The sequence below is a fragment of the Cimex lectularius genome, unplaced genomic scaffold, assembly GCF_000648675.2.
Source record: "Cimex lectularius strain Harlan isolate CLEC.00 unplaced genomic scaffold, Clec_2.1 scaffold416, whole genome shotgun sequence".
NCBI lineage: Eukaryota > Metazoa > Arthropoda > Insecta > Hemiptera > Cimicidae > Cimex > Cimex lectularius.
In genome coordinates, this window is record NW_019393219.1 from 83673 (window position 1) to 102667 (window position 18995).

Here is an 18995-nt window from a genome sequence, read left to right on the forward strand (position 1 = left end):
TGATCGATTGGCTTTCTTTTTCCACCTGCCATCCAAATTAGAAAACAGTGGAATATGTTGCAACATACTTAATTCGTTAAATTTTACACTGCTTATTTTTCTTCTATTGTTAACTATTAAAAAGTTTAAAATTTCAATAATGAATTGTAAAGAAACTAACATATTTTTAACCAATAACGCATTTCATAACCATTTTCAAGAATGATTGTTAAGTACAAATTGTAATACTTGAATTAAATATATATNTATATATATATATATGAAACAACAACTAAAACATTATGTAAATAATGATGGCAAACCAAACTTTTAAAAAAAATATTAACAACCCAAATAAGCGATATTGTTAACATTGGGTGAAAGAATTACTCTGCCAGCTGGAATAAAATATTAAATGATGTATTATTGATGGAATGTTGTCTGGTAAAAAACATTGAGATGTTCAATCCTTTTAAAAAGATAGTTCTTATTCACAGTAAGTTGTTTCCAACAGTCCGGACTTCGAGCCTACAGCTCATCATCAAGTTGAAGGAGCTCTACTACCTGATTTTTCTAACATTGAGATGTTGTGTGTCTTACTTGTGCGGTACACTTCGGTCTTCCTCGGTAACGAACACGACAGGGCAAACCACATTATTACACTTCATTAAAATTATTCTCCATTTAAAAATCATGACCTATGTCAAGTTTCGTACCCTGAACCGCTACATGGCGAAGGAGTCGGGCGCTCTAATACATGGACACCACGGTCGATAATTTAGTATAGAATTACACGAAGTATACCTTATTATAGTGTAAATATCGGCAGTGAGAGTGATCGGTTTTTACCATGAGCACCTAAAAACCACATTTTTTGCCCAAAAATCGAGAATAACTCGCAAACGGCGTTTTTTGACAATTTTGATTCTCGAACAACATTGCAGAACGGTTTATTTCAATTTATACAAAGTTTGTTTTGAGTTTTTGAATCAGAGACGAAAAGAAGAAAAAGCTATAAATCAGACCACATGCCCCAAGACGACTTGACAGGAGTCCGTCCAAAATCACCAGGTAAATTTTCGATTCTCCCGTGGATTCAAAATGTCCCGCGGGTAAAGGAAGAATACTTCGGATTCACTTCGTTCTTCCACGCTTCGCCAAATAACGCCTTCGGCTGATTTATTTTCCGACGGCGTATCCTTTCCGAAATAGTGGAACGGCTTCCGTTTATATTGATAGCTGATTTTCCAAAAGGAATTATATCTGTCCCAGGGGAATAAGTTATACTGCGTGAAGGCAATCGATATTCCGATATATAAAAGGAAAATAAGGATGGCGAAGAGGGGGCTGAAAAACATGGGGGTGATAATGTACTTTCCGGTTTACTGAACCTATACGGAACAGAGGGTTCCTCGATGCATATCCCTGTCCATACCAAAGCACAAATGATAATGGGGTTTGCGAAGAAAATTGGCTTTTTCTCAATATTCAAAAAAGTTGATAAATTAAACATAATTTTATATATCGTTACTTTGTTTTGCGAGCTGGATTACTTTTATGTAGTGGTTTCTACAAAAATTGTACTCCCATCTATTTTTTTAACAAAATATTTATTTTCTTTCTTTGATATTGCTTTTGCGCCTTCCCTCCTTGGTCTTATTTTTTAAATTATAAATTAGTGTAGTTTTTATTGTTATAATGTTTATTTATTGGCTTTTATTAATATGTGAATTCTTTTGAGCGACCACATTGACGAAAACTCTTTTTACTGAAAATGGTTTATGATTCTTTGGTTTCAATTATACAATAGTTATTAGATTATCACGTAGGTACAAATATTTTCTCTTTTACATGTATGCGTCAACGAAGTTAAATTTCATCCCATTTTCAAATCAAATTTAATTCAATAGAATCTGTACTTTCCGCCCTTCGACCTCTTTGAGTAGGCCAATAAACCTGACGAAACTTCGGCCTACTTGAAAACGTAGTTTTTATTTTGTTTTATTTTCCACATCTAACTGTCCGATCATCCCAACCTTCAAATTATTTCATTATACAAATTAAATAATTCAATTAAAAATCCTGAGTTTGCTTTTCCTGTATAAATAAACTATATAAAAATAAACAGTACACCCCATGATTTTGAATTTAAATTGGAAAAAAAATTCAACAAAATTCGTTTTAAACGATGTTTACGTATGTAATATTAAAATGATGTTATTCGTTAGGATTGTCTTTCGAATCTTTTCACCCTCCTTAAAAAATTATTTTATTGAGAGAAAAGCGAAAATTAAGTCCAAGTCCAGCAATTATGAAAAATAAATATCGATGAAAGGTCCTCAACCAAGGCTATCTGATCCGTCTTGATATCTCCTAAAATTGTGATCGTGTCGCATGGCTTGTTTAGAGGGTGAAAAGTTAATAAATGTTAAAGATATGAAATAAATAGGAGTAACTTTCACAAAATATTTAAAAAGATTTCCGATATAAGAAACGTTTCCTACAAAGTTCTCAAGATAATTCAAGTACCATCAATGCATGTTCAAGTACACGGGGGTCTTGCTTTTGTACACATAATGACATACGCATCTAATACAAGGCATGAATGACTAAAAATAAAAAGTAACATATTAAGAATAGGCAACTGTGACAATTTGCAGACGTCTCCCTTCTTCTTATAAGAAGTACCTTGCAACGGGATGTATCAATAAATGTGAAAATGGCTCTTAATTGCTTAAGCAGCTGGCAAATGGGTATAAGTTAATTTTCAAAAAAGGCAAATATACCACAACTAATCACTCTTGGGGGGGGGGAATTAAAAGAATCTTAAATAAATGAAATACCTAGTGAAATTTTACCAAAAAGTGTACGTAGGCTTCCCTATAACAATAGTTTCCAACAAAACACTCTGGATAATTCAATTTCCATCAAAGCACGCCAAAGTTCTCAGGAGGTTTGCTCAACAAGCCTTGAAAGCTATACAACTACAATACAGAATAATACAGCTACGAACGGCTAAAAATTCCAACAATGACATAAGCATCACACATATGGCACGAATATGTCAACAGCACATCACCAAAAACATGATAAAGCTGAACCAAAACGTTCGAGTCAGGCTGTACCCAGCGAACATTCTGCCAATTGGCTTCAAAGGGAGAACAGAAAATGATATTCATTCAACTTCAAAAATCAATTAATACAAAAACAAGAGAGTGGACCTAGATGAATTAGACAATAAACTTCAGAGAAAGGATAAATCCTGCAAGTATCATGAAGATTGGAGTTAATATGTCAAAAAATCCAGTAATTGATGGCGTCTACCCAGCCCATAAAGAAATTCGACCACCTGATTTTGTGTGACAATTTTGGATTTGCATATTTTCTCAGTCTTTTAAGACACAAATCTGCGCAGGGCCTCATTTTTAGAAACTTTTAAGCTGAACAACATGGCTTTTTAAATGTTTTCCTAGTTTCAGGCATTTATCAGTAAATTCAAACATTCGGAAACACGTTAATTTTTGCACTTTTTGCCAAAACGTCAAATTAAGCAGGGAACCAGGATATTGTCTTGGAGCGCGCTCTATAGGAATGGATAGGCAATTTTAATAAGCTATCGATTCGACACCTTCCATTTTTCCATATTTCTCTATCGTTTTCGGGTTATACGCGATTTTTGGTTAAAAAACATGTTTTTTACGCGCTCATGGAAAAACCAATTACTCTCACTTCCGATTTTCAAGAATACATAAATTTTGAACCGTAATATTTTCGCAAAATTTACGCTATACAACTTGTGTCCGAGAAGTTTCTCAAAAAAGCCAACAGGGAAGCGAGAATTCCTACCTTATTCTTTCTTTGACCATTTGGGATGCAGAGTGCTTCTGATATCGATAACGACTCAATTACATGATATCAATACCTCAATTCAAATTTTCCTTCCCAAGGTTAGGATAGGTTTATGCACGGTAAAATTAGAAAAGAGAGTGATCGGCTTTTTCCATGAGCACGTAAAAAAATCAAGTTTTTTCCCCAAAAATCGCGTATAACTCGAAAACAGTTGAGAAATCGAGCAAAATGGAAGGTGACGGATCGAAAGCTTATCAAAATTTCCTATCAGTTCTTATAGGGATAGGACTTTATCCTGGCTCCACAGCTCAATTTGACGTTTTGGTAAAAAGTGCAAAAATTAACATGTTCCCGAATTTTTGAATTCAATCATGAATGACTGAAGGTAGGAAAACATTTTAAAAAGCTCATCTTTATCAGAGTACATTTTTCTAAAAAATGAGACCTAGGTCTTTGACTTAAAATGCTGAGAAAATATGATTTTCCAAATTTGAGCATTTTTTCGTGCAAAAAACCAGGTGGTCGTTTTTTTGTGATGGGCAGTGTATAAGTTCTACAACGGCAGGACTAAATCAGGGATACATGGTGATTATGTCTTTGTGGTTTAATAGTTCCAATGAGTAAAAAATTTATACTATATAAAGGAAAATATTAGGTAACAATAACAACACATATTTGTTTTTATGATTCATGACCTATGCTGACTATTATTAATTTGTACCAAAATTACTAGCTCAGTCGCTATATTTCTTATCAACCATTAATGACAAAATTATGATTAATCATAAAACATAAATCTATTAGATTTCCGGGTTCGATTGACCAAATAACTTCTTTCAATTAATGTAAGGTATTGGTTGAGAAATTAATTGAAAGAAGTTATTTGGACAATCGGACCACGAAACATAATGGATTTAATAAGTAAAATTAAGTATATCTTCATTTAAGCTCTCCGTGGCCATTTGATTTGTCACCGAGAAACGAATCCTGATTACACGACATTTGAAAAATGAAAAAAAGGAGGGAAAATTCGAAAGGGGGGTTGAAATAGGAAGTTAGTGTCCGCGTGGATCAAAGTCATGGGTCAAGTTGTAGAGCAGCGGCGTATTTAGCCGACGATCGTGGGTTCGAATCCCGCTCGCGACACTGACTTTTTTATCTCAACCAATACGTTACATAAAGATTAAATAAAACATAAAATTGATTTCAGAAACGAAAAAACGCTTTTCTCTTAGATGCTTTGTGGTCTTTATCATATTACGCGTTATCGAAAAATGTTTGTTGACAACGCCTGTTTTTTGTTTGTTTTTTTAAGTTGTTTGTTAAGTTTAAACGGGAAATTTTTCTTTCGAATGAAAAGAAGAACACTCAGAAAGGCCGGCGACAGCAAACATAACGCTTTAATGGAAAATAAACCATGGTATACCATACAAGAGATCCTCTGTAAGGGCGCTATCGTATGAAAGTGTACTCTCATTATTACAGCACCTGTTCAATGAACTTTGAGGGGACTTTTATTTCTTGTTTAGTCTATAAAATTTTTAAAAAAAAGGGAGTGTTTAAAGTTTTCCAACGATTGAAATACTAACTAAATGAAATTAACGACTTACTACTAATATATTATATTACTTTATTACTATTTATACATTAATTTATATAATTTATCTATGTTAGCAGGGTTATGTTAATAAATAAATACACAACGGTTAAGTATACATTATTCGATACACAAGGACGAAGCCATACCAACAAGTAAAGTGTGGGGAAAAAACGGTTAGAGTATAATTTTGTCATACTCCAGGTGAAATCGCTTTTAAGCATGAACGGCACAAACTTCCAACATTTTAGGTTTCCAATTGGTAATGTTTTAAACAATAAGTTTTTCCAATTCAGGTATAAATTTATTGTAGTTTTATGTTAAATAATTGAATTATTATTACAATTATTACTACTTTCACATTCATATATGTTTGTCGTGTATAATTACTTCTAAAATATTTAAATTACATTTTAACCTGTTTTTTAGGAATGTTTTAACCCGGAAGAAAAATTGTTTTTGTGAAAGCCTGGAGTTTAGCGTTAGAAGTCACATCCATTAAGGATGCAGAGAAGTCTTGACTTTTCCACTCTTCACTTCAATCCTACGGAAAGGGAGAGAAAAAAGAGGAAAAGACAAGGACTTCATTATTTTTGTTTTTTACCAACCGTCTCCTTTACGATGGGTCCCAAGAAAGTTCTATTATTTACATCTCGTGTTTTTTACCACTTTTTTGTAAATTTAAACCGTTTTTTTGTTAATACTCACATTGATATGTACCAACGGCGGCGATGGTTTCGAACTGGGCAGAACGACAGACGTTGGGAGAAGTGTCTCTTGGCACGTTTCGTTCCCATTGCAGGTTCTTTCGCTCCTCCAATTTCCGAGACGGCCCGAGCCTTGGCTTGACGCGCTGAAGCACGGCAGTATCTAAAGCACACACGTATAAAAAAAAAAGAATAATTATCGTTGACAAAATTAAACCAAACAAGGGAAAGTTTCTCAGGGCATGTAAAGAGGTCCAAATAGCTCCTAGGGCATCTACATATAAGAAACATTTAAGATTTTAATTATTGGACAAAAATTAAACACCATTTGTATGTTGGATCTAAAACATTAAAACATCAAAACAAAACATCTCGCATGTTTTACAAAAACTACACAGGCCAACACAAACCTTCAAATTTAAGCACATAATTGTTTCCAATGAAATATTGAATTATCCGATTTGCTAAATATATTTTACTAATTGGATTATATTTTAGATAATATATAATATTGGATATAAATAAAGTATTTAAAATAATCACTATGTACTATTTTCTAGACGACACGAATTATCTTATGGCTCACTAAACTGCTGGACCAAAGATCAGCAGAAACAAGCTATCCAAATATTAGGTCCCCTACAAATACTGACAAATCCATGTATCACAGTCCAATGAAAATAACTCCGTCAATTGTACTAGAAACCTACTTTTATTGTAAAATGCTCGAAAATGAATAGGGATATTTGTAAGGGGGTATCAGTGGCCGCAACGGTTTAGTCGTTGGCACGGCCCCCATCACTGTAAGGTAAAGGTCCTCACAAATGGGCTTTTTTTCAAAAACACCGACACCCTGAGTGAGGGTTGATATGACCTCTGCTGTTGCGAACCTTCGTAAAAATAGGGATATTTGTAATTTATTTTAATTTTATTAATTTTAATTAAATTAACCGATATATTCTTGTCACGTGGATAACACAAAATAGAAAATACAAACAGAAAAAGATTTCCCCTCATTTGCAATAATAGAATTACTTCAGAATAGTAAAGATTACTCATTATGTAAACAAACAACTTTCTTGTTTTTTCTCCATTTTAATCCAGATGTATTCTTTTCAACCATGCAAAGATATCATATTGAGCCAGAAGTTTGCAATATTATTGTGACAATGAGGCATCGAGGTCACCGGCAAGTGGATATCGTGACTGCGAAAATCGTAAAAGACAAAAAATAAATCGTAAATAAACAAAAAATCCTTATAAGATCGAATAGCCAAGCAACTATTAAAGCATTACCATGTACAAATGTCACATCAAAATTAATAAATCAATGCAATCAAGATATTCAAATTCTGGGGAAACACAACAACCTGATGATATCTTGGTAGCAAGAAGAAGATTTGGAAGACCATGTATAGGCTGAACCTATTCTTCGGATAACAAAAACAAATCTCACAAAATGGATTCAAACTCAAAAAATTCTCTAGTTGATTTTTTTTTTTTTTTTTGAAATGCAGACAACACACAAGGCCCTAAAGATGATCTCAATAAAGATCGAAACGTTGGCACGATAAAGAAAATGTTTTTCTAAAACCTACATCACACCAGACCGCATCTCACGACTTCTGAATAATTATCGACTAATGGTCACTAATCACCACATATTTTCCATAATGACCCACCCTGTTTGTAGGCTATGCAATAAGGAGGAAGAAACACCCACTCATAACATCTTCGCTTACGAAGAAACTGATCATTGATATATAACCGGGGATACAAAGGAAACCCAGGGAAACTACAATCAATGACCTAGTAGATCTTACGACAAGTATCGTCGGAGTCGATTGTACCTACCTAAGGACTTAGGAAAGTACACTAAGACAGAAGGCTTCAGTGTTTGCGGAACAAATACCATCACTTCCTTCCAGCATCACTATCATTATCACCGTGAACAACGATAAATTAAGCCTTTGTTGAAGATATTGTAATTCCATCCCTAGCCCGGAGAGTTATGTTTCTTTAGAGCTATGAATGAGGCTAATAACCGTGTCAAATGGGCAATTTATTTATCGAAAGTCACGGATCAATTTGAAATAATTGAAGTTTTATTTACCATTGGTGTTTATTAAGAGAAAAACGTCGAATTGAAATAACTGTTTCTTTTACGACGGGTCGTTAGGCAATTTGGAAAATTGAGTTGAGGTAAAATAACCTTGAAGGTTAATTAAACAAATGTTTAGATCAAAATTGTATTAAAAATAAAAATAATGGATTATGAAAAAAACCGGTGACAAATTTTATTAAAATACCATACTAACTCCGTACTTTATCATCGTTGTAAAAAATACATTCTTTTTTTTATGAAATTACCTAAGTTTTATTAGAAATCAAATATATTTAAAAATGTATGTTAGTTCCATCATTCCCTCTATCATCCATTATTATTTTAGGAGGGAGAACACTAATTTTTCACCTCAACCACACTTTCCGAAAAAAATTATAAATCAGTTTAAGTGAATACAGTAGTTGGAAAGCTAAATAAATTTTCTTTCATTCCATGTCAACAACATTTAGAATTTATAACGTTTTAAGTGACCGATATAAAGGATGGTTAAAATTGAAATTAGACATTGAAAATTGTTATAAACCGAAAAGACGCTGCCGGTAAATTAGGGCAAAAAATTTTTTGGTAAAAAATAGAAAAATTATTTGGATTCGTCTTGAGTAATTTTTAGAGTTCTTATGTTAAAGTTTTTATAGAATACAAAAGACAAATATAAATAATAATTACGTTATTGCTTTTGTCATTGTTCGAATGGAGGAATGACTAAAATATTTTTTTTTAAACTAAATTGTTCATACAACAGTAGTCAATATTTTTTATTCCCAACCAGTTGTATTTACACATAAAATAATACGCTTATAGAAATATCCTTGTTGTACTGTTTCCTAAAGAAATTCTATATTTAGTAAAAGTCTTTTACTGAAATTCCTCTAACAGCAGTAATTTCTTATCAGCCTTGATATACTGAAACACATTTTCAGAGTTGTTGTTTACAGGGAACTGATTGATGTTTCTCCTGCTCTTTATATAACCTATGTCCTGTTTACCTTTGGGATGGTAAATAAATCTAATGGGATAACTCCTAAAGTCGAACAGATTTCCGTGTTCACAACATACTAGCCTAAAGCCGAAATTTTGTAGCTAAAATTTCTATACAATGTACAATTGAAAAAAATCTATGGATTTCTGCCAAGCATAGTAGACGCTAAGGAAAACCAAGGACCTCATATTAACCAAACTTTGTTAGGAATAATATGAAAAAATCACATTCGTAATTTAATTTAGTTGATTTTGTTTTTCAATTTTAAACTAATCGTTAACATAAACTTAATACAATTTTCTATTTTACGAATAAATATTTCTTTTTTAAACCATATTCTTTTCAGCATAGTTCATAATTTCATATTCCCATTTCTTCTTTTATATTTAAAGAGTGTTTTCGTGCGACTTTATTTATCCAATTTATTCATTTAGTGCTTATTCCCGCCTATTTTATTATTAGGCCCTTATTTCGTTAATTTTTTTAGCTCGCGGTTCTGGCTCGGATCCCGACATAGTTCATGGAATTTCCAGTAATAACGGAAATGTATTTACATGAGAATGTAAATTTTTTTAATGCGTTTTGACTTGAGTTGTATGTTAAGCCCTCCTATATGACTTAGAAGAACTTTACTTTATTGAGATGACTTCTTTTTATTTAAAAAACCCATTTGTAAGTATTTTGGGTACGAATACATAAAACAATTGGAAACGGGAAGGTTTCTAGTTCATACTAGATTTTTCGTAGCCTTTGTATTCAGTGCTATATTTTTTCCTGATTGTGTACTATCACTGTATGAACAGAGAAGCTTCTTTGATGTATAACTAGAAACTTTACGCAAATGAAAAGATCACAAATCTACATACTTTTGGGTTGTCAGATCACTAAAAAGCAATAAAAGCGTATTATTTTATCTCAAAATTTAAATAGAGGTTGGTTCCAAGAGATGATGTGAGAAGGAGCAGCATTTTTACCCACGGGACCTGATCTCGGTACACTGGGAGTGTCCTTTAGTTGGAGCTGAAGAAATGACTTGAGAATGAAAAACTAAAGAAATGGTCAAAACCAGTATATAATAGGAAAGATTGATAGATTTATAAGTCTCTGAAAAAAGCATATGAAATTCTATCTACAAGTCTACATATATTTTTCCAAAATAGACCTATGTAGGTAGTAGTGGAGAACTGGTTGGAAACTAAACTTTTAGATCGATTAGGTTTCGTGGTCCGATTGACCAAATAAATTCTTTTCATTTAATTAATATTTAAGTAAGGCAATCAGTGAGGGAAAAAGTCAGTGTCACGAGCGGGATTCGAAACCAAGACCTTTGGCTAAATACGCCGGTGCTCTACCACTTGAGTTATCGTGATTTCGATCCACTCGGACACCAACTTCCAATCTCAACCCCACCTTTTGAATTTTTTTATCTCAATCATTGCCTTACTTAAAGATTAATTCAAAAGAATTTATTTGGTCAATCGGACCACGAAACCTAATCGATTTAATAAGCAAAATAAAGTATACTTACTAATGCTCACCATTTCATTTGTTGCCGAGAGTCAAATAGATTACACGACATTTGAAAAATGACAAAAAGGAGGGAAAATTAAAATAACAGGAGGGGTTGAGAAGGGAGGTTAGTGTCTGAGTGGGTTCGAATCCCACTAGTGAGACTGACTTTTTATCTCAATCATTACCTTACTTAAAGATTAACTAATCTTTTAGGTTTATAATTTTTTCTTTTGACATTTGTCAAGTCGGTTAGTGTTTTTGTAGGCTTTATACTTTTCGTCTACACCTTTATGTGAAACAATAACTCTATGTAAAATTCCGAGTTTTATTCAAAAGCATTTTCTTATTTTATCTCACATTTTGATCATATAATATCTCATATTCTGACTAGCTAGACATACGTAATTTTTCATTACCCTAAAATATAAAAAGAAAAAATAATTTTTATGTAGCATTAAAACTGTCAAAATTTATAATAATTTACAATTAAATCCAGTTTATTAAAGTCAACTGTTTTTTTTTATATTGTACATAAACTAAACTACAAATAATATTTTAATAACCGTTTTGAATCAATTAATTAATAAAGCATGTTTACATAAAATAAAACCTAGATTAATGTATAAAGGCCAGGAACATTAAAGTCTTAACAAGTAAACAACAAACTCTGGGCTACAGAGATTTTTTGAATGTATAACATTTGATAGTTGTGCTGTTATATATTTTTTTCTTACATTATTAGAAAAATCTGAGTTAAGAATAATTAGATATAATAATAACTAGTATCCATTAAATAGCCCTGTTTGTTGAAAAAAATGTCAAATAAGTTAATAAAGTTGACGCTGTTATGGACTATTACAGAGTAGATAATTGATCGCATACATAATTAATACACATTGTCAACTGTCATGTTGTGAGAGTATGATTAATTAATGTAAAATCACACTGCATGAATGGGTTTCTATTTGGATGGAACAAACTACAACACAATTATAACAAAGGTTCAAGGCTTTAAGGGAAATCATTAAATAGGAAAATTTCCAACTGGGTTCCTACAAATGTTGCTTGCTAGTTTTCAACATGGTTTCATAACACAAATGATTAAGGAGGTTTTTAAACATATAATTCTTAAGACAGCAGACCGATTTTGTCACTTATTAATACTTACCCGGTCCGAAAACTAAAAGTAAAAAGAAATAACAACGATTAATTGTTATTTAAAGAATTTAGCTTAAAAAACAGTTCAGAAAGAAATAAACGATTTACCTGAATGATGTATTTATAAGTAACACTGTTAATTTTGATAATTCGCAGAACATTTAGACAATGTTTAACGAACAAAATTTACGCTATTTACTATGATCGATAATTGGTCGGATAATTCCCTTTTTTTATAAATCCCCAAACTCAACATTTCAATACAAGTAAAGTACAATCTATTATGTCAATATGTAATTTAATATAATTTTTGTCAGCTAATTGATAACAGTGCCATGGTGCAATATGATGCAACAAACAGTTTATGTTATATCGAGCTAATGTTTGCACAGTATTTTTTTTTCCGCTTGGGTGACCCTGGTAGGCCAATTATCGCTATTCGTTTTGCAGGGTAGAAAAGTGCGTGCTTCAGTGGTATTTTGGGAGAAAAAATCCCGTAAGGTTGTAGACATACAGCAGACATACACACCAGAAAAACCAATACTTAAACATTTAAAAATTCCTCTGATAATTTGGATTTATGACTGTTTCATTGTTTGTTTTCTGCAATTAAATGATTTGATTCCATGTAATCACATACATAAACCATGTAAGCTATCAATTATCAAATTAATAATTAATACCGTATTATACATTTCCAAATAGAAAATTTTATTCTATTTTGGAAAGAGATTAAGGTTTTTACCTTACGACAAACTCCCTTACCTTTACGTACCATCACTTAATCTCCCTCTATCAATCCATCTCTCTCTTTTTCTTTCTGTTTTTCTTTGTCAGTCTGTCACTCACTCGTTTTTTATTCTCTCTTTTTCCTCTCTTTCTCTCTCTTTCTCTCTCTCTCTCTCTCACACTTTTTCTATCTCTTATACAATACAAGAAAATAATATTTCTTTTTCTCTATAACATTTTAACCATGGTTCGTTTCACATTTCATTCATTTTTCAATTCATTCTCTATTGAGACTACTTTTAAACTCTTTTTCTTTCTTTCCCTATCTCTCTTTTTCTTCTCTTTCTTTCTCTCTCTCTCTCTCTCTCTCTCTCTCTCTCTCTCTCTCTCTCTCTCTCTCGATCTCTCTCTTTGTTTCCATATCTATTAATATTATAAGGTTAACGTTGGTACCTACGTTTTTAATATTCACTTTTTCCAACTTCATGGTTTAATTTAAACAGTCAATTTAGTCATTTATCTATTTATCTCTGCATTTCTCTATCTATACATTATCTCTATAGATCAATCGATTACTTCATTTATCTTATTATCTAGGTGCACATTTAACTTTTTGTACCTCTATAGCTAATTATTTTGCTTTCTAAGTACGTATCTGTCCTCATCCACCTCTATAACTACCTCCTTTGTTTGTTTTGGAGTTAATTAGTTTGTCTTAGAGTCAGACAGAGACAGAAGATTTAACGAGCCATGGATCGCGAACGCCATTACTGAACAACTTATTACATTTTAAGCCTTTGAACTCTAACTTGATGCTCTGTCGGTCGTTAATGATATTGGTTGAAAAGCGTTGTTATGCAATTATACTATTTAATAGTGGCTAAATTAAAATGAAACAATATTGTATACGGAATTCAATTTTAAAACAAATTTAAAGTTTAATTTGAACAATTTCCTTTTACAATTTGTTTTTCAAAACCGAAAAGTTTTCAGGATCGAAACCAAATTGGTGATCGTAATCGTACTAATTTGAATGTTTTTATTAAATCATATTTTCTCGTATAAGAAAGTGGTTTCATTTAAACGACTAACATCGTAAAATCTTTTCTAACTATAAAACGATTTTAAAGCATAACAGAGCTAAACGGGCAAATATATAATGTTTTTACCGTCTCTTAACCGTGGGTGTGCACCGAGAAAGGGAACTAAGTTTTAATTAATTCAGAAAGCAAGTGATGTAATTAATCGAATGAAAAGGAAGGATAACAAGCTCTTGAACCGAGCTAGCGACTTTGGAAACAAAACACCGACCCACTTGAACCTGTTTCTTTCTACTTTTTCTAGCCTCGAGGAATTGGTTTATAACAGGGCGGGAACAATTTTAGCAAAATGATGTAAGAAACAAAGGTTTTATGTTTCACCAGATCGGTGTCAGATAGGTATTTCTGAAAGAAAGTTGTCGGACTTATGTTACACAACGGCGTTGTTGAATGTTGTCGTTCAAATTGTCACTCGCAGCTATAGAAGGCAGTCTTATTTTTTCTCTCTTTCTCAATACCTTCACCTTTTCCCTTTCAACTTCCCACGCATTGTCAACGACATATCGCTATACCAAACTGTAACAATTTTAGACCTATACGAAAAATAAAATTTAATAAAAAAAAACGGCAAATACAGCAGTTTAAAAATTACCCAATCAAATGGAAGACGAAAAAATAAAATAAGTTAGCACTACCTTAATTTTGATTACTTCAACTTTTTAAATTGTTATTCGCAACTATTATTCCTATTATAATAAGCAAATCTTCTAAATTGTGTAAATAGTGTGGACTAAAATTGGAGAGTGGCACATTGGGGAATTCATTACTACATTCATTAGATTTCGTGGTCCGATTGACCAAATAACATCGGTAAATTAATTAATCTTTATGTTAGGTATGGGCTGAGATAAAAACGTCAGTGGCACGAGCGGGGTTCGAACCCACGACCTTCGGCTAAATACGCCGCTGCTCTTCCACTTGAGCTATCGTGTCTTAGATCCTCTCCAACTCCCCATGTCAACCTACAACCGTTCGAGTTTTCCCTCCGTTTTGCCATTTTTCCGAGTGGATCGAAATGACGATTGCTTAAGTGGTAGAGAAGCGGCGTATTTAGCCGAAGGTCGGGGTTCGAATCCCGCTCGTGACACTGACTTTTTTATCTCAGCCCATACCTTACATAAAGATCAATTAATTGACAATGTTATTTAGGCAATTGGACCACGAAATCAAATGAATTTAATAAGTAAAATGAAGTATATCTTCACTAAAGATCTCCGTGCCGTTTCATTTGTCGCCGAAAATCAAACAGATTACACAACATTTGAAAAATTGCAAAAAGGAGGGAAAATTCGAAAGGTGGGTTGAGCTGGGAAGTTGGTGTCTCAGTGGATTGAGGTCACGATAGCTCAAGTGGTAGATCATCGGCGTATTTAGCCGAAGGTCGTAGGTTCGAATCCCGCTCTTGACACTGACTTTTTTTATCTCAGCCCATACCTTATATATAAAGATTAATTAATTTAATAATTCATTACTGCTTTCGACAGTAGACAAATTGAAGTTACGTATAAATTTTTATTTATTTTCACACGTTATCAGTCAAATTCCAACATTGTTTTTCAGAAATTTGAAGATTTTTATTTCGAAAAAAAAACCTTTTTTAAAATGGCCTTGTGTGTCCACCATTGGATACCTTTCATAAAACAAGACATGTGCTCATTCCTTCGGTTGTCCAAATTTCGAGCTGATCTAATGAGATAATATATTTTTTAATGTTAATTAAACTGACTTGAGTAGAATAAATAAGAAGCTTATTCTTAACTAAATAATTAACATATTGACATATAATTAATAAATTATTTAACAAATAAATTATCAACAAATTAATCAACAAATAAAGAACATTTTATCTAATTTTAGTCCCACAGCTATATAAAAATTCTACTAGGAGCCGTCATCTTTGGAAAATTAACGATCTGTAGTTTATTGGTTTGGCAACTCTCTTTATTCAGTACAATCTGTCAGGGTACAATCTTCTCTCTTCAGAATATTTCATTATATTACAGTTCACAATAACATGTTTAATATCTTCTTCAATCTGGCATGCTCCACATAAATTAGTCCTTCTATTCTTTATTTTATGTAGGTACACCCTAAAAGAGTTAAGATTACGTATATCTATTTATTTATTTTCATTTATTACTGGCAACTATCTTACGTAAATTATCATTTAAATCAAAACAGTTATAGTTACTAATATTCTAACGTTTTCGCTAAATAATACATCACATTTTTAATAAAAGCCAATACGCTCGGAAATCTATGTCAATTTAAAATCGCACCTTTCGATAAGAAAAGCCATATTTTAAATTATTTTAATCTAGTATCATTTATTTCTAGGAACGCGACGAGGCGTCTGGTGATATGTATCTTTATCTTACTAAATATTTATACCTTTTATCCCATTCTTAGGAAGAATGGACTGGCATATTTTCTGCAGTCCCGCAACTACCACAGCACATTATAAATACTGTTTTATAATATTTATCGGTCGGAAATCGATTCTTAAATTTAGACAAAATGAAATAATATTCATAAAAACATGTGGTTTTCTTTGGTCCACAGTAAACATATCGACCAAAGTAAAAAATTATTCAAAAACACCCTACATAAAGTTAAAAAAAAAACATTTTATAACAGTTTAAATATAATAATTTTGTACAACATTACTTTGTCTATAAGAGTTTCAATGGTAAGTTGTCAGTCAATACTGTTTTGTTATTAGTGATAGATATTTTTGAACCGCTCTACAAAAAAAGTTGATATGTAAAGTGTTTGTTGACAGCGTGTGCTTGTTTTTTATACAAGTTGTTTGGTAAGTTTAACAGGGAGATTTTTTCCTACTCAGGAAAGCCGGTACCAACAAGCTTAACGCTTTAATGAAAAATTAATCATTGTGTACCATACACGAATCTGCTATCGTATGAAAGTGTGCTTTGAATACATAGGATCCCTTTTTTTTCCAATCCCTTTGACAAATTTTTGAGTGACTGTTTTATTTCTTCTATATTGTGGTATAAAATCTAGATAAAAGCGAGAATTCAAAGCGGAATACAACGAATGAAATTCTAACCAAACGGAATTAATAATACCCAAATACTATTGATACACTCAAAGATAATAAAAAAAATGGACCCTGATATTTTGTTATTTATTTCCTACGTTTTACTTTTTTTTGTTTTATGAATTACAACATGAGCCAACAATTTGGTCAGACTTTTATTAATTGCGGGTTTGTCATATTCAGTTTATTTTTAATGCTTTTCGGTACAGCGATTTTTTATTAATTAAATAATTTGATTATTGATCAATTATTCAGAAATCGTGAGATGCGTCTTTGATTGAATATAAAAAATATATTTTGAATTGTATAAATTCACTTTTCCACATCCTAAATGTGTTTGTTAAATGTAAACAATGTTTGTAAATCCCAGGCCCTGAAGATGATCTCAATAAAGATCGAAACGTTGGCACGATAACGAAAATGTTTTTCTGAAACCTACATCACACCAGACCGCATCTCACGATTTCTGAATAATTATCGATTAACGGTCACTAATCACCACACATTATTGATAAACTTGTATCCAATAAACAAAAAACGTATGTATAGTATTTACTTACCGTTAATTAATGATTGATGACCTCTAAATAATCATAAACAAAAACTATATTATCACGATTAAAATTACGAAGTGGCCGTAAGAAAATGTGTTGCGACTAAATAGTTGCCTCTTTTTTCTGTTCCGTAAATTTTTAACTGTAAATTATTTGACAATTTTAAAGTTCTAACAATATTCCATAAATTGGGAAAGGGATTAATTGACAGGGTCTTACTAGTCTCTCTCTCTATTACTGGTTTTCTCAAACACTAGTTCTGGCTATTTCTTCAAACAAGGAAAAAGTATTATATTAAGTATATAACTAATTTTTAAGCTTACATTCCACATTTAATTACATTAATAATTATAGTTTTTTTATGTATTAAATAGTTATAAAATGAACTTAGCCACAATGGTGAAGAGGAAGGAAGGGTGTATGGAAATACACTCTAACACCATAAAAACAGGACACTCGTATTTTTTAGTTTATTTCAAACTATATGAATTTTTATGGATACATTAATTACGTCACATTTATTTTAATCTGGGCCAAATTAAACGAGATTTGAAGTTTATGAGTTAAAAAAAATTATTTGGTTTTGATGGTTTGAAAGAAAATTCATTAAAACACCGGAAAATAATTTACTGTTAGAAAAGTGTGGTGATTACTGACCGTTAATCGATAATTATTCAGTTAGTTAATCGTGAGTTGCGGTCTGGAGCGATGTAGGTTTCAGAAAAACATTTTTTTTGGCACGATATAGAAAATGTTTTTCTGAAACCTACATCACACCAGACCGCATCTCACGATTTCTGAATAATTTACTGTTAGATTAAACTTTAACTGACGATTTATGCGAAAACCATACCGACACTAATCTGTAAAGAGAACAACCCCCATTATTCAAGTGAACATGCTTGATGCTGATTTGGGAATAGTCGCCTTAGAATTCTATGTTTCTTTAGTAATTGAAAACCTGATGCGGACGTGCGATACCAATCGATATAAGTAAAGATCGAGTTTTTTTTAGATACCGAGTACTTTTGGTATCGAATATTGTCATTCGATACAAGTACTGTATCGAGTACTTTTTGTAGTATCGGTAAAAATATTCAAATAGATTTTTCATCGAGTGTTCAAATAATATTGAATTGTTATTTTCTGTTCGAAACTTACCGTTCATCGAACTGGGAGTTCGCTAGTTACTACAACCGGCAAAATGGCACCATCCTCTCTTACACAGATGGATCTAGACACAAGAAGGTACGGGGGCAGGAGTATTTGGTCCCGAACCAAATACTCAGAACCCATGGGAAAACACACCAGTATCTTCCAAGCTGAGATTCATGCAATTGAAAGATGTACCCAATTCAATCTACGTAAACGGTACAAAAATAAGAATATAGCTGTGATGTCAGATAGCCAAGCAGCCATCAAAGCACTAAGCTCAACTATCGTTAGTTCAAGGATGGTGCTGAACTGCAAAACCAAATTAAACATATTAGGTGTGCAGAATAAAGTCAGCCTCTGCTGAGTCTCAGGACACATGGGAGTAGAAGGCAACGAGAAAGCGGACACCCTTGCAAGGAAAAGGGCAGCCATTCGTTGATAGGTCCCGAACCCTTCTGTGGCATAGGAATCCACACTATTACCGAATATC

At 32.4% G+C, this 18995-nt stretch overlaps 1 protein-coding gene across 1 annotated transcript in view; it reads right to left on the reverse strand.

Moving 5' to 3' along the window:
* LOC106672984 (prolactin-releasing peptide receptor-like) overlaps positions 1–18995 on the reverse strand; it is a 99655-nt gene that overhangs the window by 37346 nt on the left and 43314 nt on the right. The window contains exon 4 of the mRNA XM_024229930.1: positions 6134–6295. Coding sequence (XP_024085698.1) covers positions 6134–6295 — 162 coding nt within the window. The remainder of the gene's footprint in view (positions 1–6133; positions 6296–18995) is intronic.